The sequence below is a fragment of the Falco peregrinus genome, chromosome 1 (genome assembly GCF_023634155.1).
Source record: "Falco peregrinus isolate bFalPer1 chromosome 1, bFalPer1.pri, whole genome shotgun sequence".
Classification (NCBI taxonomy): domain Eukaryota; kingdom Metazoa; phylum Chordata; class Aves; order Falconiformes; family Falconidae; genus Falco; species Falco peregrinus.
This window is the reverse complement of record NC_073721.1, coordinates 58,465,547-58,490,660: the sequence shown is the minus strand read 5'-3', so window position 1 is coordinate 58,490,660 and position 25,114 is coordinate 58,465,547. Positions and strand designations below refer to the sequence as shown.

The window sequence follows — 25,114 nt, the reverse complement described above, 5'->3', positions numbered from 1 at the left end:
ACTGGAACCTGTCATTTGTGTTACAGATGAGTTAAGTTATGCAAGGTTTGATCATCCTCACCCAAGGTGATTAAATCCTTAGCCCAGCAGGCGAGCTGTAGCAACTGAACTAAAGGGATCATCTTACCAGTTTTCCAGTGCTCTCTGTGAATTTGCTAAATTAATAACAGCAGATAGAAGGGCAAAAGACAGTGTGGGAAACCAGCTGTTAACAGGCTGGGGGATCTCATTAAGGAAAGCAATAAAGTCCTTCTGGCTGTGTTCTGGGATTACTACCGGACTGCTGGCACTCTGCCGGGTACCGGCTGCCAGAGGCAGAGCACTGACTGGTCCTGTGGCGTTGGGTCCCCCTTCTTCCAGCTGTTACAGCTGTGCTGCACGCCCCGCTGCTGCTCTGCCCTGGGAGATGGTGCCCATGAACCAGGGTGGCGGTTCGGCAAGAAGGGAGGTGGCACATGAGAAATCTTGGTATTTGATCACTGGTAAGGGTGTAACTGGAGTTCGAGACAACAGGGCTGCTTACTTAGCAGCACTCTGGGTTTCACAAGCGGTGTTTTTCTGCCTGGCTGTGCAGGCTAGCAAGGCATCCTGCGGGAAGCTGACCAGCCGGGGAAATGGGTGAAGTTGTAACATACTGTGATACCTAGCCAGGCTAGAGTGGTGGAGTCATATTTTTTCTGAATGATGTGGAGGCCACTGACGGGGCGTAATATTGAACTAGGCTAGACCTGTTCTGGTCTCTGTCCTGTGCCGCTGCATAGGAAGTGGTCGCTCTCCCTAACAGAACTAGCTTTATGTTTATTTTCCACCTTCCTGCTTTCCCACAGTCTCCTTTGATCCCCTGGTTCCTCCTTTACATGCCTTTCTTTTCTTACTTAAATGCACTTACATAGTTGGCTTCTGTGTTTTCTCATGGTAACACATTCCATATATTCGCTTCTGCTTGAGGGAAACACTCCCCATCCACCCACGCATGTAACAGCGCTCCGGGCCAAATTCTGATCGCTTCTGTGTCAGTGTAAACTCGAGCAGCTCCACCAACTGGGGCACTGCTGCTTTGGGGTTGCCACTGTATAGCTCTGGGTACAACCTGGTCCTTTGGCTGGACTGAAGGGTCAGGGAGGCTCATTTGAGCGCACACCCACATCGCACAACAGAAATATCTGTTCTGTAAACAGTTCCGCTCCTCGGCGGGGTGTGCTGTGGAAAAGGCTTTGCTTTCATGGGTTTTGCAAATTGCAGAGAAGCTTTCTGTAATGCAGAGGAGCCGTGTACGCTGAATAATGAGACATAACTGATTCTTTCTCATATCCCAGCTCTTTATAAATGCATACAATGGAGCAAGCCTGATGATTTCTTAGCAGCGCAGGAACACCATAACTGAAATTCAAGCCTGGGGAAAAGAGGGAGGTGCGGTACCATGTTGAGCGAATGCGCTTAGCACCGCTGGATCACTGGCACGGCGAAGCTCCCGGCCTTTCTGCCTGGCTCTGCCTGGGCACTGCTCTGCAGAAGCTCACCCTGCTGTCACATGAATTGAAAAAAGCCCCGTGTACGCACTAAGCCACCACTCCTCTCCAGCAGTTGCGCTTTCGGTGCTTGCCTTTGACTATCGCTTAGCAGGCCCAGTAGAGCAGTGCTGAGACTAACAGACCCCTCTGCAGCGTGTGCTGGTAGGGTATGTAATTCCAGACCACCAACCTAGAGTAATTTGCTGTACTCCAACCCCCCTTCTTCTGGGGGTGGGGCGGAGTAGTATTTTTTTTTTAGGTATGAAATTTACAGGATCTCCAATCAAATTAAAGGTGTCCCAGGGTCAACCCGTGAAACTAAATTGCAGCCTCGAGGGAATGGAAGATCCCGAGATGTTGTGGATCAAGGACGGAGCAGTGGTGCAAAGCGTAGACCAGGTGTACATTCCAGTAGATGAAGAACACTGGATCGGCTTCCTCAGGTACAACAGATGCAGAGAAGGAAGAATATCGCGGAAACTATTGCACAGTTTTCTGCTGTCAGCTATATCTATGCGACTGCAGTGCCCTCAACAGTGCAGGGTCCTTAGGGCTGCAGCTCAGCGCGTGACAAGGGCATAACTGAGAGCAGAACTGAAGCCACTGAGGGCTGAGATTTTATGCACTAGAACCGTATCGGTTTCCTGACTACTGTGGTGACAGGTGCTTTGCTAATGCTTGTGATGCTTGAGATGTGACTTCAAGGTGAAAGGATGTTCTTGCCTTGTTTGTTCATCTTGTTCTGCCGTGCAGCAGGAAGACTAAGGTCTGACTTTTATATAAATAGGTTTTTCTCTCTCGTACTCATTCCGTTCTCTTACTCTCTCTCCTGAGCTGTCTGTCTGCCTGTAGGGTGAGGATTGTTTATCTGAAACGAGGACAACATCCCAGGACTACATCCCCTTCCTTTCTTTGGGGAGGAGTGTGTGTCACCTGAACCATCCCAGAGTCATTTTGCAGAGACTTCACCGATACATTTAGACTACCTGGTATCAGTCCTGCCCCGCTCAAGTGGTGCAAAAACTCCTCTGCAAAGCAGCTCTCTGTGCCTTTATTTCAGCAGCAGGGGATGTCAGCTAGTTCTGGGAGTACGGAGTTAAACAAGACCCAGAGTTCTGCTCTGGCTTTTCCTATGCACAGAGAGCTTGTGCAAGCAAACGTGCCATCACCGTGAGGGCTCAGAACTGTGACTGACTGAGAGTCACTCTTCCCTGAGCTCCAGCTTCGTCTCCTATTAGGTTTCTTGGACTGACATTGCACAGAGTCTCCAATTCCTGCAACTAAAAGTCTCTGTGCTAAAAGCTTGTCTGTAAGAAACATTTTGATGAGAGAAAAAAAAAAATCTGTGTCCAGTAAAACTACTGTATAACATCGTTTTGTGGAAACTGTGTGTCTTGAAACGATACTATTTATTTCCCCACAGTTCCACTGGTTGACTCTCTTTGCCCCTCACGATCTCTCAGCCTGATCTTTCTCACCTCTTGTTTTCCTCCACTGAGAACTTTCTGCAGCACCAGGGCTAAGTTAGGGTGCTAAATCTAGATGTGTCCATATCTTTTTTTTTTTTTTCCTCCTTTTTCCTTTCTTCTCCTAAAGTGTTCATTTCTACCACCCACTGTGTGACTCTGCTGTGATCGCTGTGTTTCAGAACATGCGGCTGGATGGGCAGGACAGCTGATGCCATTTGAAGGTACAGCTCTGAAAATCAGGCTGTAGTGGGTCCATTCTGTGCATTTCAGCAAACACTCTCCCTGTTCTGTCTTCCTTCCTGAGACATTCTTCCCCTTCCCCACGGTGGGCTGCTAGCCTTAGAAAGGTGGGCATCAGAGATCTGCTGAGGGCCCCTGCATGGCAGCAGGCGCATGGCTGCACGTCCCGCGGTGGGCAGTCGACGTTTGTATGTTGACAGGCGCTCAGAGCCGCACTGGTGCCTTTGATAGCTGAGACCTTGTTGCTTTGGGACCAGATTCTGCCCTTACTCGCCATGCAGTGAGGACACCGCAGGTTTCCAGCGGTGGAGCAAGGTGCAGAATTTCTGCCCTGACTTGGAGGCCGACGACTCAAATGCTGCTCAGTCCCTGTGGCTGCCTTGCCCTGCTCAGATGCATGTTCTCAGAAGGGGAGCTGTTTCTGAGCCAGGGAGGACGCAGAAGAGTCTGCAGGGTGAAGTCCTGTGCTGGAGTAGGCTGGCGTGGCCCCTTGAAATCACCAGTCAGGAGGTCCAAAGACCTTTGCAGTGTGAGGCGGTCTTGGGATAAGAATGTCACTGAGCGCAGTCGAGGCGAGGGGGGGCCCTTTTCTGACCCACCTGCTCCTGTGTGAGGCTGTCACCAGCCCTGTCACCTAACCGAGGCCAAACAGCCGGGCTCCCCGGAGGATGGGGATTTGGAGTTTGCTGCCAAGCTGCCGCTCTTGAAGGCTAGCTAGAATCACAATTCAGAATCGAGATGACCAACCCTTTCCAATCCTCAAAGGACACAAATGACGGGTTTTCTGCGAGGACGTTTTGGAGGAAGGCTGGCTGCTCTGCTGAGGATTCCCTCCGCCCACTGTTAGATGAGCCTTCCATCTCCGCTGTTCTGCCGTACGCTTTGTGCTGGCTGGCTGTTGCCCTCCTCCCCGGAGCTGGCTGTGTCTCAGGGGGTGTTTTCCATGCATCTGGTTTGCCAAACTCTGGAGGGTCCTTTGGGGCAAAAACATGCTTTATCCACGTAAAATATCGATATGGCTTTTGACTTTTTTCAGCTTGAAATCCGTCGAGCGGACAGATTCTGGGAAGTACTGGTGCCAGGTTGAGAACGGGGGGAAGAAGGAAGAATCACAGCAAGTGTGGCTCATAGTGGAAGGTAAGGAGGAGTAGTAGTGCCGATTTCCTTCCAGGGCTGACCCACCGACGTGCTCTAGGTGGAAGTGGTGAGAACAGATTGCTCCAGCAACAGGCTTCTTGGCTCTGAACCGTTGCTGCTAACTGCAGTGAGATGGCTGCAGGGCAGGAGTAAGAAATAGGAGAGTAGCTTCAAGGAAAGGAGCTGTCAGTTCGTGACCTTCTGTTTTTATTTTGGCATGTTAGGAAATGAGATCCTTTCGTGCACACACGTTTCTTTCCAGCCCCTCAATCCACTGTTGCTTTCATCTCCAGGTAATTCAGAGAGTGATGGCATAGTTCAGGTTGAAAGGGATCCATGGGGATCCTCTGGTCCAACCCACTTTTCCAAGCAGTGTTGCAGCTTGGTTCTGTGTATCATCAGCCGAACGGGTCTTTGAGGGCAAGGTACAGCTTTAGCCCAGTTCTGAGTTTCGGGAGAAGCGCTGTACATCAGCGCTTCGTAGATGTGACTGTTCCATGTGGCACTGTGTTGTCCAGTCTTGTCTGGTAAAGAATCACTTCTACATGGTTGCCCCCAGTTCGCCCAAGGCAAGTTGGGTTGGTGGCTTCTTGCTGTGTCTCTACTTCCATTTCCCTTGACCCATGATTGTGTTGGAACCTCAGAAGCTAGCAATCGTAGGACGGCTTAACTTTTAGTGAGGAAGATGACAGGAACAGGACATTTGCAGCAAGAAGGGGCTTTTTGGATGTAAGCGGTAACATTTTGGACCAGAGCTGAATCGGCAGTCTTAAAGGGGGGGAGCAGGGAGGGTGTCATGGGAGGTAGCGCGGTCTGGGTGTTTTACAGCAAAGGTCTCATGCAGAGCCACAGAAACGTTCGTAGCAGTTCTCACAGGAAGAGGAATGCTTACCTGCTGCCTTCCACAAATCCCGGGCTCTTGTCCACCCATATTTTCAGATGCAGTTTCGACTGGAGAGTATGGTTTACAGCTTGACATGCTCTCTGTTGTGCAGCGTTGCCACTTCTATTCCAGTTACTGCAGCCCGCTCCAGAGGTGGCTGCCTTTGCCCGGTGGGTGCGTTAGGAGCGGTTGGGTAGCTCCATCTGAAACACCAAGGCAAAAAATATCAGTGTCACAAAAAAACACTGCAGCTAGGGGAGGGAGAGTGTTGAGAGTAAAGGCCAAAGCTTACAGTGGGAGCACAAGCTAAAAAAATGCAACTAATCACCTTTGTGAGAAAAGCGAGTGTGGCAGAAGCTGGTTAAACTTGAACCGAGCATCTACTCGTGTGGAATGAGAGTTGGTGGAAAAAATTTAAAAAATAACAGGTAGTGATGAGGGGTGGGGTTTTAAAAATCTGTCAGCTGCTAGGATAAGAAAATGCCAGGGAATGCAAAAGGCTATCAGTCCCACCGTCACAGTTACCTCTATACGGGTTTCTTCCCTGGGCATGCCAGCTTTGTCTGGAAGTGGTTGCCGTACTGGTAACAACTGTTGTTCTCTTTGGCAGAGAGAGGATCTTTACTCTGGTCACTTGTAGCCTTCAGTAGGGGCTGACGCCCTTCAGTGTGCCACACAAACCAAGTGTGGGCTACTGGTGATCTAACTTAACATGAGCTGGAGTGGATTTCTGTGCAGTCTAGTATCTGCCTGGAGATCCACTTAGGTAGTTCATATCAGGCAGAGTTTGTAGTGGTGATACTGGAACTATCTTTGTAATACAGCTGAAATGTTTGATCCTATGAAATGCTCCTCAGAATTTATAAAACCAAAACGATTTTCAAAGTGTTTCCTGGTTTAGAAACTAGACGCTGGCCTTACCAAGAACGTGATAGCATTTGGTGCCTGGAGAGGTAATCCAAGGCATGCTGTGGAGTGGGACCATCTGAAAAATAAGGATTATATTTCTTACAGAACTTTCCTTCTGAAATTGCAGCTCTGACTGTGTGGCTGTTCCCAGTAGCCCCTGTTGTAGCTACAGTCTACAGCCTAAGCCACATCCGTATGGACATGTGCCCCTGAATTAACGCTGTCTAAAAAGTGAGCTGCAGGAAAAAAAAAAAATCGGCGCTGTCAGTTGGATGCCGGCTTGGAACAGGGAATAGACAGACTCATTTCCTTGCTGCTTTGCCACTGATTTTCCTGGCTGTTGGCTGCTCAGTGCCTCCATGGTGCATCTGTGGCAGGGGGGTGCTGGCACTCAACCCCTTGTACCAGGAACTGGGGGCTAAATGTGTCGCAGGCAGCGAGGTACCCAGGTGTTGTACGTACGGGGCCAGCGCAAGTTCACCCTGCGCTGGGTGAGTCAGCCGCACTCCCTTAACTATGGGAGTTTTTAATTGTGGTCCTGTCTGATCTGGTTAGCTACGCCCGAAGTGGGAAAACCTGCCGAGCTGGGCCAGATGCTCCGGAAAGGCTACCTTGGGTGCCACGGCGGAGGGACAGCAGGCAGGGGTCCCGCTCATCGGCAGAAGAAATGGTGGTGTTTTCCCTTCTAGTCTTCCCTGGAGAAGGAGGGCAAAGCAGGTGGGGGTGTCACAGCTAGTACCTGGAAAGTTTACTCACCCTTATTGTTAATGTGTGACTGCAGTAAAAAATGAGTATGTAAGCAAGAATGAGTAGTGAATTATGATGACTGATAGAGCTGTCCTGAGCATTAGCCTTGGCACAGATAGGCACCATCATTCCTGAAAGAGAGCTATTTTTAGACCTGTTGCAGTTCTTGTTAATTTACTTGCCGCTGTGGCAAGGAGGCAGGGAACGTGTGAAGGAGCTGCCACCCGAAAGGCACAAACATGGATGGGGTGGTCAGCAAAAGGCCGAGACCAGCACTTCCAGCTGGAGTGCCCGGGAAGCGTCAAGCATCAGGCTTCTGAATCCCTGTTTAGGCACCTACTTAAGTGCCTGCTGTTGGAGGTGCTCAGCATCTGCCCCGCCAGCTGGGGCTCTCGTCCCTGGCCAGGGACAGCCACTGTGCTTTAGGGATGTCAATGCACGGCGTTGTCGGTTCCTCTGTGTCTGTGAGGCAGCAGATCGACAGTTTCCAGAACATGCTTTCTCCAGCTGAGAATCCCTCGTTTTGGTGTAGGCGCAGTTGGTAGCGGCTGTGCTTGAGGCCCAAAGTTTTGAGTGTAAAAGGGAACTCGGCATCTCTCTAGGCCTCCAGCTCCTCCACCAGCCAACAGAAGCATGTGCTGGCTTTTTTCTTTTTTTTCTTTTTTTTTTTTTTTGTGTGAATTTTGCGTTACGGTTTGGAGCACTGAAACCACAAGAGTTTTGGCATTGTCCGTAAGAGGAACCACATCTCTTGGATGTGTGGCGTTATCCTCGGGTCTCGCCACTTAGCGATGCCCCGAGGCGGTAAGTGTCACAGCTGCGTTTTGCTCCCTGTGGGCTTGATCTGAAGCCTGTTGTGCCAAGCAGGAGTTGTTCCGCAGTGGGGAACAGGTAGTTACCGAAAGAGCTGTGTCTGTGGATAGCCTTCAGCTCTGAAACACATTACCCCCAAGTCCAAGGCAGCCTGGTTCTCGTGGTGACGGAGTGTGCTGGAAGGTGGCTCCAGTCAATTAAGCTGTGGAGAGAGCACTGTAAATGATCCCAGCCTCGCACCGGGGGGGATCCTTTCCTCATTCCTGGGCTTGTTACAGCCGCTGGTTCAACACATTCACAAGCTGCAGTTTATAATGCATGGCAAGAAGCACCTGCAGCAGGATTAGGTGTCTTTTAAAGTGGTGTCTGCCACCGCTGAAGTTATTGACTGTTGCCTCTTTAAACTCCAGTCTCTCCAGCTGAAAAATTGAGCAGGTACTGCTGCTAAAAGCTACTACATAGGGGAGTCTTGGAGGAGACTCGGTGGAAGAGGTTTTTCAAAGGCATTTTGGGAAGCAAGCAGTCTTTTCTGACTTCTTCTAGCGGGAGTGCATAGACATTCATGCCCTGAGGCAATCCAGCATACCTGAACCTTGGTTCTTGTGAAGGGCTTAGAGGGAGTCGGGTTAGGCACAGGGGCAGAGGGCAGATGGGTGTCCAGTGTTGGGCACTGGTATTAGTGGAAATAAAGAAGAGATGGAAGGAGTCTCTCCAGTTATTATCACTTGTCTGTTGCTTTTCTAGGTGTGCCCTACTTTACTGTGGAACCTGAGGATGTGTCCGTGTCCCCTAATGCCCCATTTCATATGGCCTGTGCTGCTGTTGGTCCCCCTGAACCAGTGACAATTGTCTGGTGGATGGGAGACTCTAGAGTGGGGCTTCCAGACATCTCCCCCTCCATCTTAAATGTGTCAGGTAAGGCTGCTGCCAACGCAGGGGATCGCTTTGAGCATCAGAAGAGGAGAGTGCTCTTCTGATTGTGCCAAGTAATGCTGGGTAGCCACGTAGTGTGCGAATGGTATTTGGCTGTACACGGAGGGCTGAGAGACCACGACCACGTACAAACCAGATCATCTTGAGGGGTGATAGTTGCTGTGTATTTTCTGCTGGCTTGAGGCATGCAGGCTCTTACAGAGCTTGGGTGGGGCTGGCACTGCAGTAAAGATGCTGCTGGAGAGGTGATGCATTGGGTGCCTCTTTTGGTCCACCTCGTGAAGGGCATTCATGATTTTACTAAGTGACTCTGGTGACAGTTTGGCTTGGAAATCTCCAGGGATTCACATGTTACAGATGCCAAATCCTCCTTCTGTGCACAGCCATGGCACACGCTGCTTGCCGCTCTCTTGCCTCCCTGCTCTGCCATCTCTTCTTGTAGGCTTGCTGAATGCTCTTATCATTGAAACGTGACCACCTCATGTAATCGTTTGACACTAGTTCTGGAGTGGTTGTGTTGGTGCTGCGGTCGGCTGGTTGGTACCCTCAGAGACCGAGGCTGGCCGCAGAGCGGGCCCTGGGTGCGTGGCGGCAAGGCTGCCTTCTCCAGCAGCGTCAGCCGAGGAACGTGGGAGCCAGCCCGTGGTCAGGGCTCTCCGCAGCCCAATTCCAGGGAAGGGTGGTGTGTACCTGTCAGGACCTGACCACAGCTGTTCTTGCAGTTACCTCCTAAAGGTAACTTTATTCTAGTTAGTTGTCCAACAGCTTTGTGTTACTTCTTCTGTTTGCTGCTGTGTTATTATTCTTGGCAGCCCTGAGCCAAAGTTGAACTAGCTATTTAGAAAGAAGTGGTTTTACGACTTCAGTCATCTCAGGGGCCTTACACCCAGGGGGGAGTTTCTGCCTGTATGTCTGTGGCTGTCCTTTGAGCTATCCAGTTCTATTCAGCCTTCGCTTAGAACCTAATGTACACGCGAATCAAAACCTGGTTTGTGATTGGCAATGGTTTTATCATCCGCTCCCTCTCTTAAGCTGTTCCAAGCTGGAAGTGAAAACTGCTCCCTTATGATGTAATCTGCCTGTTGAAATGGAAACTGAAAAGATTGATAGTCGGGAGGGGAAAGACAATAAAACCAGTAAGTCTTCCTTCCTCCCTCCACTGAACTCCTCCCACAGTGCCTCATGAAACCTCTGTCACTGTGGGGCAGTGGCATGGAGGCCTGAAGAAGGGCATCTGCTCCTTGTGATTCTCTACATGAATTGTTGTTACGTATATATATTTTGTCACCAGCACCTTCCTTTGCCCCTTTCAGTGTTTTTTGGAAGGTCCCTTGGGCATATCTTGTCTTTGCAATGGGAAAAATGTAGCAGGACACAAACTGCATGGTCAAATTGCCAAAACAGATAAAAAAAGACAGTTGGTAAGAAAACAAGCAATGCTAGCTAAAGGAAGTACCAAACTGGGAAGAAAATAATAATAAAGTGCTGGCCAGAAAGCAAACACTTATAAGGATCAGCAAGCAGTTGGTTTGGTAAAAGGCAGGTTGTATTTGGAAAGCGGTGCTGGCAGTGCTGCTAGAGAACAAGGAGATCTTGGTTTGTGGTGTGTTTTGTGTTTTCCTCAGGGCAGGGCTGTGTTTGGTTCTCTCTTTGGGACGTGCCTACCATGTCAGGTGCTGTTCTGCTCTGCTGCCTGGCCTTCAGCCTGCTGGCAGCATTTTCCTCTGGTTCACTGGGGTGAGTGGAAGAAGCTGAAATACTTTGCTCTTTCATTTTCCTAGCAGTCCCTCCTCCCCTCCACTGCACCTTCTTTGCAATGCCGCTAATCTCAGGCTTGGGAGATGAATCAAAGGGCAAACGGAGACGCTGTGCAAGCTGCTCCACGCAGCTCTGAAATCTTTTTCCCTCCTAAACCATATGCCCACAGTGTGCCAGTCCTTAAGTTTTCACAGAGCCCTGTAAGGCAACTGGGGGCCAAGGCAAATGAAAACTTATCTCCAGGTGAAAACACTTCTCCAGACAGCTATGCAAATCTGTCTCAATTCTGATTAATTAGCAATTCCTATATGCACCTTGGAGCAGCCGGACATCAGTATGATGCCATGTTGAGGCCCTGTGGGATGGATGGATTCTCACAGAAGATAGGGAGCGTAATCCTCACTTGTGTCACCCCTGGAAAGTGCCTCAGTGCTGATGCAGTAGCATTATGCTTCGGCTTGTTTTGTGCATCTTCAAAAGTTGGATGCCAGTGAGGGACGAGTGGGCATTAGCTTGACATCAGCAGCATCTGGTTGGAAGCTCGCCTGGGCTTGTAGCCCAGTTAGAAGATGGCTGTTGCTCAGGTGGGAGCTGAGGTCCAGAGCGCTGGGCACTGTGTAAGCTCATGGTTCAGCACCATCCTTGCTCCAAAGATGCTCACCAGAATGTAAGAAGTGGACATCTACTAACTGAGCACCGCGAGCTGCTGTTCTGCCAGATGCATCCTTCTTTTCCAGTGCTTTTTGAAGCTCCTGTGGAAGCCCTTTTACATTGCCATGCTCTCTCCATTAAAAATGTGTTTAGCACGTTAATTATATTGAAATCCATGTGTCTTTGACTGGCACCCAGCTCAGCCCTCCAAGTGCCTGTGCAGCTTGAGTTGGATGTCACACATAATTGAGATGCTGCTGAAGGTTGAAGCTGGATTACATAGCTGTTTGTGTTTCCTTTCCTTTTCTTGGCTGATCTCCAGGTATTAATCAAAGCACAGTTTTCTCCTGCGAAGCTCACAACGTAAAGGGATTGTCTTCATCTCGGACAGCTACTGTTCAAATTAAAGGTGAGAGAGTGCAAGAGAATGGGGCCTGGGGCTTGCTCTCTGGGGAGGGAAGGCAGGGCTGCTTCGTGCAAGGGCTGGCTGGAAGGTGTCAGTGGCCGGCACTGGCCGGCGCTCCCGCAGCCGCAGCAGGGCTCTGTGCTTTGGCAGCAGGTGCCACGGGCCCGGGCAGGTGGCAATAAACCACAGCTGATCCACGGCTGGAAATGCCAAGTCAAGGAAAACAGTTTTTCCTTGAAAAAAAGAGTCAGAGCAGTCAAACTGTGAGAGATGAAGCTGGATAGAAATCTGTAGCTGGGGTGATCTGTCCTTTGTGGAGATAGATGGGTCTTGTTAGAGCTGAAGAAAGGCAAGGAAGGAGATCACCAGTGGCCAGTAAAGTCTGCTCATCTAGGCTGCTTTTATGGATTTTTTTTTTTTATTTTTAATTCCTTGCCCTTGAAAAACTCATTCAAAACAATTTGCATGACTAGTTGCCACTTGGAAGTCCCTAAGCTGATGTCATGTTTCCTCTGTTCCTCCAGGTGACTGAAAGAGGGATAATGAGAGCAATCAGCTCTTCTCCTCCTCTTCATGTTGAGATGCTTCTGCATTTGAATTTTTAGTCGTGCTTTAATGTGCATTAAATGACATGATTATCAGTTCCAGGAGAGGCATGTCACAAAAATCATTTGTTCCAAGTGGTAGCTTATTGCTCAGTGCAAATAAGAGCCAGCATTTGTGTCAGTGTCAGAACTCACAGTTGTATTAGCTAACATTCATTACAGGATAGCTTAAAATCCAGCTGTAGATCTACTGCTCTTACAGTGTGTTTTTCTTCAGGATGTTGTGGTTACTGCTATGCCAAGAATGCAGTATGCTAAGCTAGTAAGATTTATAACTTAATTTAAAAACGTTTGGAGTTGTTGCTTTAAGGGCTTGTCTACACAGGGGAATTACTTATTGTGGAATATATCTTCTACGGATATTTTTATCCTGGGATAGAATTTAATTCGCAAAGCTATTCTGCTTTAAAAAAAATCTCATCAAGCCATAATTTGAAATAACATTTAGCATAAACAAGCTTTTTTCTTTTTTTAACGTTAACAGATTTTTTTATTATTTTTTTTTTTTTTTTTAACCATTAGTAAGACGATGGGGTAAAGGCCTCCAAATTCTCACACTTCCCAGCAACTACATTTAGCTGACAGTGCTCCATGGGGGTCAGTCACCAGCTCGTGAATCCACACAACCCGTTCGGGAGGGATGTATTGCCGTCACACACCTGTGTGCACACACACGTAGCTTTCAGAGCTAAGGAAGAGCAAGCCGAAGTGATTCGGCAAGTGTTACACCAGTACATGGCACGTCTTAGAGGTAAAAAACAGGTTTTAAATAGCAAGTCCAGTGCTGTAGTTGTGAAAGTTCTAACTCTAATACCTCAAAGATACATCTAGAAGAGTAGTTATAAATGCAGGGAAGTGATGAGGCTGTTACGAAGAGCAGAAGTTTTGAAGCTCTGGTGCAGCCCCTGTTGAAATCAAAGCAAGATCCTAACAAGGGCATCGGCAGGAGCAGGCCCAGATAAGGTTTATCGAGTCCTTGATCCTGTGAACATGTAGGCTTCTACGAGGTTACTCGTGGGAGTAGTTGTCTGTAAATGCATGATGGGGGCCTTTCTCTCTCACACAGATCCGCCTGCTAATGAGGGCTCTTAAGTCTTTATACAATTTATTAAACGATTTGTTTCTTCTGTGTTTTTTCCAGAGGCAAATATTTTTGCTAGGACATTTACGCACTGTTAACATTTCTTCCTATTTGCTGCTGCTGTTGTTCATTATCTATTCTCTGTAGTGCCCACAATGTGCTGGGTGTACTCCAAGCAGAAAATTACTGTTATTGTAGCCCGCAGTCCCCAGCCGAGCACAAAGCCCCCTTGTTCCAGGCACTCCACCAGGACGGAGGAAGCTAACTCTCATGCTGCTAACACCCAGGGTCCTGTTTTCAGCCTGGCTTTGCTCCCCTTCACGTGTGTGGCTAAGGCTAAGGCTTTTAGGGTCGGGTCCCGCGTTTCAGGGCACAACCAGGAACGGCCACCCACGGTGTTTTCCCGGCGGGTGGTGGGGCAGCGTGCCTGGCCCCTGCACAGGCCGCAGGGCTCGGGACGGGGCAGCGAGCCGGCCCTCCTCGGCGGCTCTGGGCCTTGCAGAGTGGGTGCATCAGCAGCCGATTCCTCTGGCTGCGGGCAAGGCTGTGCTGCCTCCGGTCGCCGTTCAGCGTTGGAAATTGCATGTTGCTAAACCCAAAAGTTAACGAGTGTGTTTACAAAAGGCTTAAGGGCAATGTTGCAGTGATACCCAAGTAAACAGTGAGAGCAAGCTTTTGTTCCCCCCCAAAGAGCTTACAAATCTAAAGAGCCAACATCATAAGGGAGAGAAACCAAGACACAGGGAAGTCGTAAGTTAACTCACGAAGACCTTTCACTGAAAGGCAAAGGACTTTTTGCCCATCTTCCATCCCAGACCCTTGCTCTGCTGCCCCGCCTCCCACCCACGCACAGCGTTCTTATCCAGGTGGCCACCCCCTGCCCTGGGTCCTGCTAACTAGTTAACCAGGCAACAGTTAAGCCTTTAGAGTGGGGCTGATCTGTGGCACCATCGGTTCTCTGCCCCATCCTCTGCTCTAGGCCCTCTGTAGAGACCTGGGAGCAGGCTCCAGTCTCTGCCTTATTCCTGCCAGGTGGCCCTGTGGAGATGCTGAAGGCAGTATCCTGGTTGTCCTCGGTGCAGTCAGGGACAAAGGTGCTCTCCAGCAGAGTAGAAGGTGCAGCCGGAGAACTGTGGTTTACCATTACTTTTCCACTGGATGCAGCTCCAGACAGGCGGAAAGTTCGATCTGTAGCCAGAGCCTTGTCCTGAGGACCACTGGGTTTTTGAGAGAGGACTCCTGAGGGTACCATTTGTTGAGATGCTGCAGGAAAAGCATTACTTGCGGCAGCAGTGCAGGCTTTTTTTAAACTGAGCAAAAGGCCTGGGGAGAGGTTGGTATTCCTGAAGCTGATAATTTTTTCAGGAGTGAGGTCCCTAGATAAAAAACAGTCTCAGGAGTGACAAAGAGGTGGTGGGGAGTGTCTCGGGAAGAATAGGAAGTAACTGTGTGGAATTACAGTGGGAGGAAAAGAGAAGGCAAAGGGAAGCATTGAGGTTCCTGAAAGGAAGCTGAAGAGCTCAGGGTAATGTGACAACGTACTAGAGGCTGATGCAGTGTGGAGGTGTCTGGTCAGAGCAAGAGCTGGGGGGCTGCTCTATGGTGGTGGGAAGCACAAACAACTGATTAAATCCCCCATATGGGAATCCGGGTTTTGTTCCTGGCTCTGCCCTTAACTGGTATCAGCCACGTAACAGGCACTCTCTCTGCCTCGAATTGCCCCTCTGTAAAACAGTGCCTTCTGAGTTTATTCATCCCAAGCCCAAAGGAGACCCAGTTTTCAGTCCCAGCTCCATCCCAGGGTGTTTCAGGAGGAGTCTGTAATGGCATGAAGCTGTCTGCTGCAAATCCAGCTGCAGGGAATTCAGGTCACTACAGGAAACCACCCTTCGACTGATGCTGGCAGAGCTTGTTTCAGGGACTGGACTGAGAGCCAGGGGAGGGATTTTAAGGCCTTGAAGTGGCTCACAGTACAGGTCCACAGGCAATCGTGGGCCCAAGGCTGGGTCCTGCATTGCAATGGAGGGGGCAGGGGAGAGGGCTGAGTAGCGAAGGTGTAAACAGCACTTGTTGGCATTGCTATCAGAGAGATCAAGTGCTGCCTGTACACATCAAGCAGGTATGCTGGACTATTAAAGAATGCATGCCAATAGCTTGTTCAATGTTAAAATAATAGTTTCATTCACAACAGTCAGGGACACTTTCTAAAGATACGATATTGTACTGTTTTTGTTAGTGATTTCATTGCATAATTTCTAGCCTCGAGCCCCGGCCTACCATTTCCATGTGAATACCTGCTCAGCTCTGTGTATACTGAAAGGTCTCTTTGTTTCCTTTGTAGCCATGCCTCTCCAGCCTCTCAATGTAACTGTAAGCCAAGTCACCAGCAGCAATGCCAGCGTGGTCTGGGTGCCAGGATTTGATGGCCGCGCACCCCTCCATTCCTGCACTCTTCAGGTATGGCCCCTCTGGATTGCCCCTGCCCTGCACGAAGAACGGGACTCCTCTGAGCCACGATATTGCTTGGGCCATCTTTTCCTCTCCTAACCGCTTTGTAGCAGTGTTTGAATTTTTATTCCACAGTTTTAAAACATGGAGACTTACCAGGATGCAACTCAGGGCATATATAGGTGCCAAAGAGCAGGGCATGTTGTTTTGAGCATCAAGTGTCCAGCTGAGAATTTGAGACTGGCCCCATCCTCCCTCCTGGTGGGTTATAACATCAGTTACTCCGTGGCAGCTACTCCATGCAGTGCATACGAAGCGCACACCACGCTGGGCAGTGCCCTGGAGCAGCTGCAGGGTGCTCACGCGTCCTGCTGGCACAGGGCCTGGCGCGCTGTGCTGCAGTGCCATGGGCTGTGGCTCCCGTGCCAGCCCAGCGCCGCACGCTGCGCTGCTGAGGAAGCACGGGGATCCCGACATTGCGATGAGCCCAAGGGATGTGCAACTTCCAAAGTGTAGGATGTGGTACGGCAGAGGTGGGAATGATGAAGGCAGGAGACAAATGGGGCTTTTCGATGCAGTCAGGCCTATTTGCATGTTTCAGAGTAATTTTAAGCCCTGCCTCTAAATCTTCATTGGTTTTCCATTGTCAAAGGTGAATTCTGCCCAGAAAATCAAGGGTGATAATTTCCTTTAGCTTTACCAGGTGCTGTGTACTAAGCATCTCTGAAAAATCGGACTGCTTCTTTAGGTTCCTGGGAGCAACAGTACACATGCAGCTGCAGGCAGTTAGCTCCTAGCATTGCACACTTAGCACTAAAATCAGATCCAACAGCTGGTAACCAGGTGTCAAAAAGAAATGGTGATTCCTGAAGCAGGCTGTGCAAACACAGCTAGGCACATTCCCCATGGATTTATCTGCTAGGTGGCAATACTGGGCCTCTGTGCTTTCCCTACCTGATTACAGCAGCAGCGTGAGCTGGGGTGGAATTTCTATTGCCAGCTATGTAGAGGAGGATTATAAACACAAAAAAAAAAGGTATGCTGGAAGCCGCCTAGCTAATTTACTGGCAGCCCTTCCTTTGTCTGGGGAGGAAAGCAGTGATTTTATGCTCTGATGTTTGTTCCCTTTCATAAGTGAAAGAAACCATCATCTTGTTGTAACTCACTGGCAGAAGGAATGCCTGAATCCTGGCCCCGGTCTCGGGTTTGTTGCTGCTTCTGTTCTCGTTCGCAGTAGAAAATGGTTTTCTTCCCCTGTTTCACAACCGAGTTATCTGCAGTTGGAACAGCCTATTCTCTGTGGCTTGCATGCTGTGATGCTAATCACCCCGGGTTCTGAGTGCCCCTCGCTTTGGCAGGGGCAGGGGGGGGATGGGATGTGTGGAAAGGAGGCTGAAGCCAGCAGCTCAGTTTCTGCCCGCTCAGCGGTCTTTCACCCTTTTTCTAAGCCTTTTCTGTGCTGGGTGGGGAGGATGAAGTTGCTGCGTTCGGACCAGGGAGCAGGGTGACTTGGCAGGTTCATACCTTCCGCTGGCAGAAAGCCGTGCTCCCCGTCCCCCACCCGGAGAGATGCTGGGAGCGACATGGACCCACGTTTCCACGTGAAAACGCACATGCGCTCAGATCCCCGCAATTGCGCTTCTGCTCGGAGCCCCCCGGAAAGCAAAGGGGGGCTGGAACCTGGCGCTGGGGAATTGCAGCCGGTGCCTGAGAGAGCAGCATGCTGGCGGGGGCAGGTTGCTCCTGGGGACAGCTCGGGGTGGGGGGAGCAGGTTGCTCCTGCGGACGGGGCAGGGGCGTGCTTGCTGATGCCAGCGTAAGCCACGCTCCAGGCCACGAAGGGGGCAGATACAAGAGCACCGCCTGGGCAGACTGTTGAACAGAAACACATGTCAAACTGGCAGGGTTTTACACAGACCTCTGCTTGGTTTTTTCCCTGCTTTGGGTGACGCTGGTAATGACAACAACATGCTTTTCTGTTAAGGAAACTTGATATTCCTCCCTTTTATTAGTCAAATAAATCAGTGGGCCAAAAGTGTGTGTGAAGGTGAGCAGAAGGGCAGGAAGGGATGGAGAAAATCTGCTGTATAAGGAATAGAAAGTCCGCGTGAGCACTTCACTTTTGTCAGCACACCTTGCTCTTCCTCCCAGCTTTGCTGTTTCATACGCACTTGAGAAGAAAGGTGGGCTGAGCCTGGCAGCTATGCAGGGATTTCTGCTATTGTCAGTACGAAAGCAGGAGCACTGAACCTGTCTGTGCATTAAAAGCACACAGTGATGCCAGATTTAAATTAACATTAATGTTGCGTGAAAGTTCAGATTTGGGGGAAAAAAAAAAAAAAGAAGGGTTGCAGGAGTGGTAAAAAGTTTCTTTTCAGTTTAATTTGAAACAGCTTAGTTGAACCAAGACAGCAGTATCTACCATATCTTTAATCCACTATAAAACTGAAAATACACAGACTTCTGAAAAAGCAGTTGAGGAAAAGGTGACACTAGGCGACAGGGAGGCTGATCTACCAATTTTCATTGCCCAAATTTAGACAAGCCTCGGAAGCCAGCCGCTAGCACTCAAAGCAGCACGCACATTTAGTTTTCTTTAAAGAAACTGATAACTGACTATAGAATTTGTGACATAGGTAAGAAAAAGTTTAAAATATGGAATGAAACTTTCAGCTGGTGGAAAATTGCTGTACTGCTAGAGTTAGCAGAGTGATCTCACTTAAACCAAATAAAAGCATGGCTCATAGTTCTTAGTTTGACAACTCCCTTTTTGGTATTTAAAATACCACTGCTACCATATCTATTCTCAAATGTTCCTTAACTAACAGTGAAATGGATTCTTACCCTATGGACCTGTTAGTTATATAGCTTATGGTCACAGTTGTCTCTGTTTCACTCCTGGCACAGGTGGCCGAGTCCCCAGATGGCCAGGAGGTCTCTACTGAAGTCACCCCGGTGCCACCCTTTGCCTATGGCGTGCAAGGTCTGAAGCATTCCACCAACTACAGCGTTCGTGTGCAGTGCAGCAACGAGATGGGCAGCTCCCCTTTCACCGACAGGGTTTATTTCCAGACCCTGGAGCTTGGTAAGCAAACAACAGGAAAAAGACAAAACCAGGAAAACAGTTCTGAATCTGGAAAAGCGACGATGCTAAAATTCATGGGACGACTCCTTGCTAATTCTGTTTTCCTTGTCTTCCTGCACAGAGTGATTGTGTTCTGTCCTCTGCTTTCAGCTCCAAGCAGCACCCCGCAAAATATCCATGTTATCCAAACAGATCCTGGTCTGATTTTGGAGTGGGAAGGTGTGGCTCCAGATGTGCTAAAAGAAAATGTCCTGGGATACAGGCTGGAGTGGATCCAGGATAATGTAACTCAGGTAACAACAGATCGAGAGGCGAGCTGAGCCATTGGGCGCAGCACTGGAGAATGTTCATATTACATTTTCTAGGTGGTGGTGTCCCCTTAGCTGTAGCAGGGGACTAGGTTGCTGGCATTGCTTTTGTGTAAATAGATCTATTCTGATTTGCAAGAGCTCCGTATTTGGCCTCAAACTTTAGGCCCGTTTCTCCCTTCCTGGCCTATTCAGATCTCCTTCACTTGAATGTACATTGCAGACAGGCCAGTTCTCTGCTGTTCTTGTACGACAAGGACAATGGGGAGAGTTCGGCTTGTCTCTGCCTCTCCCTGGTGCAGTCCCGAGGGCAGCGCAGGCAGTGCAGGATCTGGCCTTTCTGCTGGGGCTGGGGCTGGGGCTGGGCTTTCCCGATCCCAGCCAGCAAAGGGGTATTTAACAAGCGAATGAGTTGTATGGGAAATCACACAGAAGGAAGGTTGCGGATTCTCTTATTTCATTTATGATGTGTTGGGAGTTGAAAGGACCCTGTCGGGGTGGAAGGCCTTTCTTTTGTTCTTCAGCACTGACCTTTCCCAGGTATCTATCTGCCTTTGAAGTCCACAGCATTTCTTACGGTTTCTCACTTCTTAATATATATTTAGCCAGTGCTTATTAACTATGAACAAGCCTGTAATAATAGGCAGCTCGAGGGAGAGAGAGTTATTTCCTTTTTTTGCGTGACCCATTTCATACTAGGTCAGCGCCATTGGCTTCAAATGGCAATATTTTGAGCTCCCATTGAATTGACATTTTGTCAGTGGTGGCAGCCAAATCTTCACGGGTTTACTGCAAATGATGTGCATGAAGAAGATCCACAAAATCAGTGAAAATATGTTGGCCTTGCCATCCTAAGCGAAAATTGGCCGTGAAATTCAGAAGCCATTTGGGATTTAGTCAACAAGCTAAAGGAGGCAGACTCCTCCCTTGGACTAAAAGTGTTGTGCTTTGCAGTATGTTCGCGTATCTTTGTGCTTAAACCACAAGAAGGAGGTGTAACTTTTAATAGCAGAAAGAAAACGATTTCTATAGCAACTTTCACGGAAGGACCTTGAAGGAGGAAATCATTAAATGTCTTCCCTACACCCTGGGAAACTATGAGGAATTTTTGACATGAGAGACCCCAGATGACAGCCCCAGTTAGTGGCAAAACCGAGACTAGGACCCAGGAGTCACAACTCCCAGCGCTTGTTACAGCACCAGTGAAGTACCCAGTAATTTTGGTTTAATTTTAAAGGCAAAGTTTTAGCCTAGATTCGTTTCAAGACGTCTTACGGTTTGTTGCCGTTTGCTCTCAGGGGGAGATGATCGTACAGGATACAAAAGCTAATCTCACGACGTGGAATCCTCTCAAGGACTTGATCATCAGGGTGTGTGTGCTGAACTCTGCAGGATGCGGTCCCTGGAGTGACCTCTTCCTGCTTGAAGCCCAGGAGGTCATGGGTGAGTGTCCACTGCCATCCCTTCCCTCCCTTGGGGGAAAGACCAGCAGGTCCGGGACTCCTGTTTCTCTCTGACTCCTCTCAGTGCTTACAGCTGACGGAGCCACTTGGCTTTATACAACAGCACACTTCATCAAGCAGGGTAGAAATTAAATAATATTTAAAGAGCTGGTATAAACAAACCAGCTTCTGGCCACTACTGTGTCTTTTTTAATGGGATTGTGCTGTGCTTAGTGCAGAGGCAGGGCGAGGGGAGACACAATAGAAAAGGTGCAAACAAAGGTTTGAAATCCTACATTTAGACTTAAGCTGCAGATATTTACAACAGTAAATGTGACAGAAAACTCCTCTAACAGGTTCTCTTCTTTGATTTAATGTGAAGCCATTCCTGACTAGTTTCAGTCGAGCCTGATTTAAACCCTGGCCACATGGGGGTTTGTAATGGTTTTACTGAATGTGTTTACTATAAAACAGTTTAGCTTTCCACGGAAAAGCTGAGCTGCTGGTAGGAGAGGGCGGTGATGGTACAGAAGCCGTACCGTGAGTCTGGGCCATGTGGAAGGTTTGCTGGGGCAGAGAACACGCACGCGTGGAACGCACTGCCGGGTTTGCTTCCCGCTGGTGTTCCACAGTGAGTGGGAAATGGGAGCTGGGCCCTGGAGGAGGGCAGGGCGTGACATGGGGAGAGCGGCAGAAGGGAGAGAGGAATGATGCTTGCGAAGGGAACGGTAACACAACTAAGAGGAAAGTGTTCCAAATGGAAATACGGATTGGTGATGAAGCATCAGTGAGGTGCGAGCATGCTAAAATCCCACAGTCTCCTGAGGTTTGGCTCCCAGCACCTGTGGTAGGACAAGACAGCGATCTGTAATCTGTGATGCTGCCCCCCCCCCCTGCTGCTTTCTTCCCACTCCACATGTCTTTTGAGGAATCACACGGACATTGATCTCTCCTGATCCTTCCGCACTTAGGTATGGCAGGGGGAACCGGGAGTGGGGTTCCCAGGCAAGCAGGAGGTGGGGGGTGGGGGTGGTGGGGGCAGGGTAACCGGGAGAGAACTGTAGCCCTGCTTTGCAGTAGCGCTGCGAGTGCTGGTTTGAATGCGCACGTCACTTGGGGCCCTGGGCAGCCTGGTGCCTGCGATGAAGTCAGTACTGATGGTTATGTGTGAGCACGCAGTCACTGTGGATCAAAGCCTTCCAATTATTTAAAGCAGAATGAAGGGGTGCAGAGAGCCAGAGCTGACTCTACTTCACCTCCATCAATGTTTTTTTCTCCTGCTTTTTGCTCAGGTATTTTCTGTGGCACTCAAATACAGAGAAAAATACCTGGATGGACTAGAAGTTCACTTTGGAAAATGGCCAGCAGTGGCAAGAAGCCCCAGGGATTCTATAAGGTTTCCATTTTACAGAGAGCTGGAATAGGATAATCCTGAAAGCACAATATGTTTGCTTGGTTTTATTTATGAACCATGTAAAAAAAAAAAAATGTAGCATCAGGAGTGGTGCTTGTTTTGGCCAAATGCTGTCTGAAAGCACATCTATTTCTTCACAAGGATAGCAGGCTGGAAATAAAGACTCGCTGTGGAAACAGACAGGCCTCAGACAGCAGAGCTGCAGAAAGACTGCGGTTTTGTTTCAGGCCTGGTAGAAAATATAAGTCGCTTCCTTTCCTAAAATAGCAAACTGGTACTGGGTGCTTTATGTGAAAATGCCAAGGGTGGATTCTGACCAGCTCCCAGCACGGCAGTAAGGATGACTAAGCTTGTATAAACTTTAAGTCATATTTGTCATCACAGCAAAGCTAGTGGGAGCTCCACCCTGCTTATGCAGAGATCTTGTGCACTGTTAACAAAGGTTTTTTTAATATTTTAAGAAATGTCCTCAGTGGAAACCCTTCTCTCTCATTGCAGAGAGAGGAGCCAAATGGTCTAATAGCTTTTTCCTATCTGTAATCTTAACGACTGTATGCAGGAGAACACTCTTGGATTATGTTCTTTGCGCATGTTTGTGATGTAAAACCTGCTACAGAAATAAAAGTGGCTCTCGTGTCATCATGGGGCTCCTAAATACTCATTTAAGCTCATCTAATAATGTTGTCTTCTCACTGCTTTGTGCGGTGGCTGGAAAAGGGAGGTGCAGGAGGTGGGAGAGGGACGGAGCTGGGGGAGGAGAGGCAGCGCGGTCCCTCTCCAGCTCTGGCACAAGTGGGAAGCAGTGGGCCAGGGGAGGAGAAGCAGTGAATTTCAACATGTATTTCTATTTCTGACACATTTGCTATAAGCTGTGGGATGTGCTTCTGAATCCTAGCAGTTTAGAAGCCGGGAGAATGATTCTGTATTGTTTTGTTTTCATCCATTCTGCTTTTGGAGGGACCCCCTGCCCCAGATGGTGAGCTAAATCCCTGCTCTCTCCCCAGGCCAGCTAGCAGACAGACTAGAAAAAGAGGCTGAGAGAGGTTTGTCTCAACATAGGGGGGGGGAAACCTTATCGTTAACTATCAGAGAGAGCCTTTTACAGCAGTGGTGTTAATTGTTTCTACCCTGACTGTTTGGCAGGAACAGCCCAAGTGATTGGCTTGGGTGTTGTGGAGAGGCTTGGCGTTACCTTTCCTTGTGTTCTCCTTCCACTTCTGTTTCTGATCCCTCTCCTTCCTTGTAAGCAGCCTTGAAGGCTGGGTCAAAAGGTGCAGCAGGAGGGAGTATCGTAAAACTCAGGGCCTATAGAGCCTTCTGAGTGGGAAAAGAATATGTGAGTCACTGAAGGAGATAAGATGCTGAAAAATAGGTGCCGAAGCCTTGGTGATTTGTTTCAAGTGGAGAAGCACTACTAGTTTGCTTCCTCAGTGGTCCAGAATTCTGTTTCCTTAAGCTTTGCCTGTTCATTAGACTAATACCGCTTCTTCAAAAACTTGGATGCTAAGGCTCGACGATGTAACTAGTAATCAAGCCTTGGAAGCCCTTTGCCTACCAGGACTCTGCCAGTAAGGATGTCTGATGAATGCTTTTCACATACATCTATGCAGAGGTTCATCTCAGCCCATTAACCTAACACCTCTTTTAAGGACAGGTTTACTTACACTCTTGTGACATACAACATAATAGGATTACTTAACATCTTAAAAGATGGTTCTTCCTCACCTCGTGGTAAAGCACAGCCAACTGCTGATGGTGAGCAAGGGAGCGTGAAGGTGAAGGCGGCGCTTAGGGATCTGTTACCTGTTCTTGTTTGCTCTTAAACAATTTGGAGATAGGGGGGCTATCCTAGATTGTAATAAATGTGTTCAGATTCACATTTAGTCCTTAGTAATTGTATTTGGAGAAGAAATCTGTCAGAGAATTGGATTAATTTATCTGTTGTTTGCCAAGCATAGAGAATATTCTTTTATTCATAACCATAATGCGTATCTTCCTTCCCTGACAGCTTACTCAGATTGGCAGCGTCTCCATTTCTTCTGTAGACAGTTTGTAGTCCAAAGTACATATCCTGGGAGCAAATATTAGACCAGAATCAGAACCTCCATGCTGGCTAACTTATTTCTTGACCCGCAGGGCACTTTTTAAAATTCACCTTCTCTTTGGAAGACAGACATTGAGAAGTTACAGCCAAGTTAGAGCCATCAACGCTGGGAAGTTACAGCCAATGCCATGTCCCACAGGGTGCTTCTCTTTGTGGGAGGGGTGAGAGAGGAAATGTAAATATTTTCAACCAGATTGCCATGAGACTATTTTCTTTCTCTATTGTCTGTCACAATGTTATCTGGTTGGCATTTAGGCAGTACTGTGTGTAGCCTGGTCAGGGTTCTGCTGGCTGCCTCAAACAGGACAAGGTGAAATACTCATATTAAGCAACCTTTTTGTGCTGAGACTCCAGTTTAAAGCGCCCTAGATCATGAGCTCATGTGAAGTAGTGTAATCTGGAGCAGTGCCTTTTCTTGAGGCTGAAAACTAAGGATAACTGGGTGCATCTGCTCTGTCTTTGCTGTGTGAGACAGCTAGTTTTTCTGGTGACTGACTGGCTGTTTATGCCAAATTCCAGTGTACAGCCATCCACTGTGTGCACCAGATCCGGCAGCATGGCTTTTCCATTTAAAAGCAAAAAGAAGAAATAACCCAGTGTGGTCTGTTTACCTTTGACAGTCTTCTGTTTCCTGACTGGTGTTTTCTCCATCATCTAGGTGGCCAGAGACAGCCTCCTTATGGGACGTCCTGGGTTCCTGTAGCGCTGGGCATTCTCACAGCTCTGGTCACGGCTGTTGCCCTGGCTCTTATTCTCCTTCGAAAAAGAAGAAAGGAAACTCGGTTTGGGTAAGAGAGGTCTTGTGCTGGTTAGAGAGATCTTTGCTTTCTCCTCTAGTGTGGTTTCTGACTCAATTGTGTTTCAAAAAGCATTGGGGATTGAGTACTTCTGGCATTTTCTTTGGATAACTGTTTTTTCACAATTTTGAGGGTGACCCTGGATTTAAAGACTAGCAGGAAAGGTGCCCTACCTTTTCTTCAAAATGAGAACACCAAAAAGTAAAGTAGAAAAAAACGTTAGGTCAATAGCTGGGCTTTATTAGAATATGGAAATATAAACTAGATCAAGGTGGTTCTGTAAGTCCTTAGCACTGTTGCTTAAGAGGTTCAAAGAGAAAAGACCCACAGATGAATCATCTTCTGTGTTCTCACGGGCTGGGTCCTTTATCCC

The 25,114-nt window shown here is 48.6% G+C and overlaps 1 protein-coding gene across 4 annotated transcripts in view; it reads left to right on the top strand.

Annotated features, from left to right (window-relative positions):
- Positions 1 to 25,114, top strand: part of TYRO3 (TYRO3 protein tyrosine kinase) — a 42,284-nt gene that overhangs the window by 1,676 nt on the left and 15,494 nt on the right. The window contains exons 2-10 of one of the 4 annotated variants that reach the window (XM_055817493.1): positions 1,806 to 1,954; positions 4,257 to 4,357; positions 8,454 to 8,624; positions 11,374 to 11,460; positions 15,485 to 15,600; positions 18,499 to 18,676; positions 18,827 to 18,969; positions 20,283 to 20,427; positions 24,603 to 24,732. In XM_055817493.1, coding sequence (XP_055673468.1) covers positions 1,851 to 1,954; positions 4,257 to 4,357; positions 8,454 to 8,624; positions 11,374 to 11,460; positions 15,485 to 15,600; positions 18,499 to 18,676; positions 18,827 to 18,969; positions 20,283 to 20,427; positions 24,603 to 24,732 — 1,175 coding nt within the window. In that variant the 5' untranslated portion in view covers positions 1,806 to 1,850. Of the gene's footprint in view, positions 1 to 1,756; positions 1,955 to 4,256; positions 4,358 to 8,453; positions 8,625 to 11,373; positions 11,461 to 15,484; positions 15,601 to 18,498; positions 18,677 to 18,826; positions 18,970 to 20,282; positions 20,428 to 24,602; positions 24,733 to 25,114 lie in introns of all 4 variants that reach the window. The other 3 variants (XM_055817486.1, XM_055817488.1, XM_055817498.1) reach the window with 3 other exon arrangements.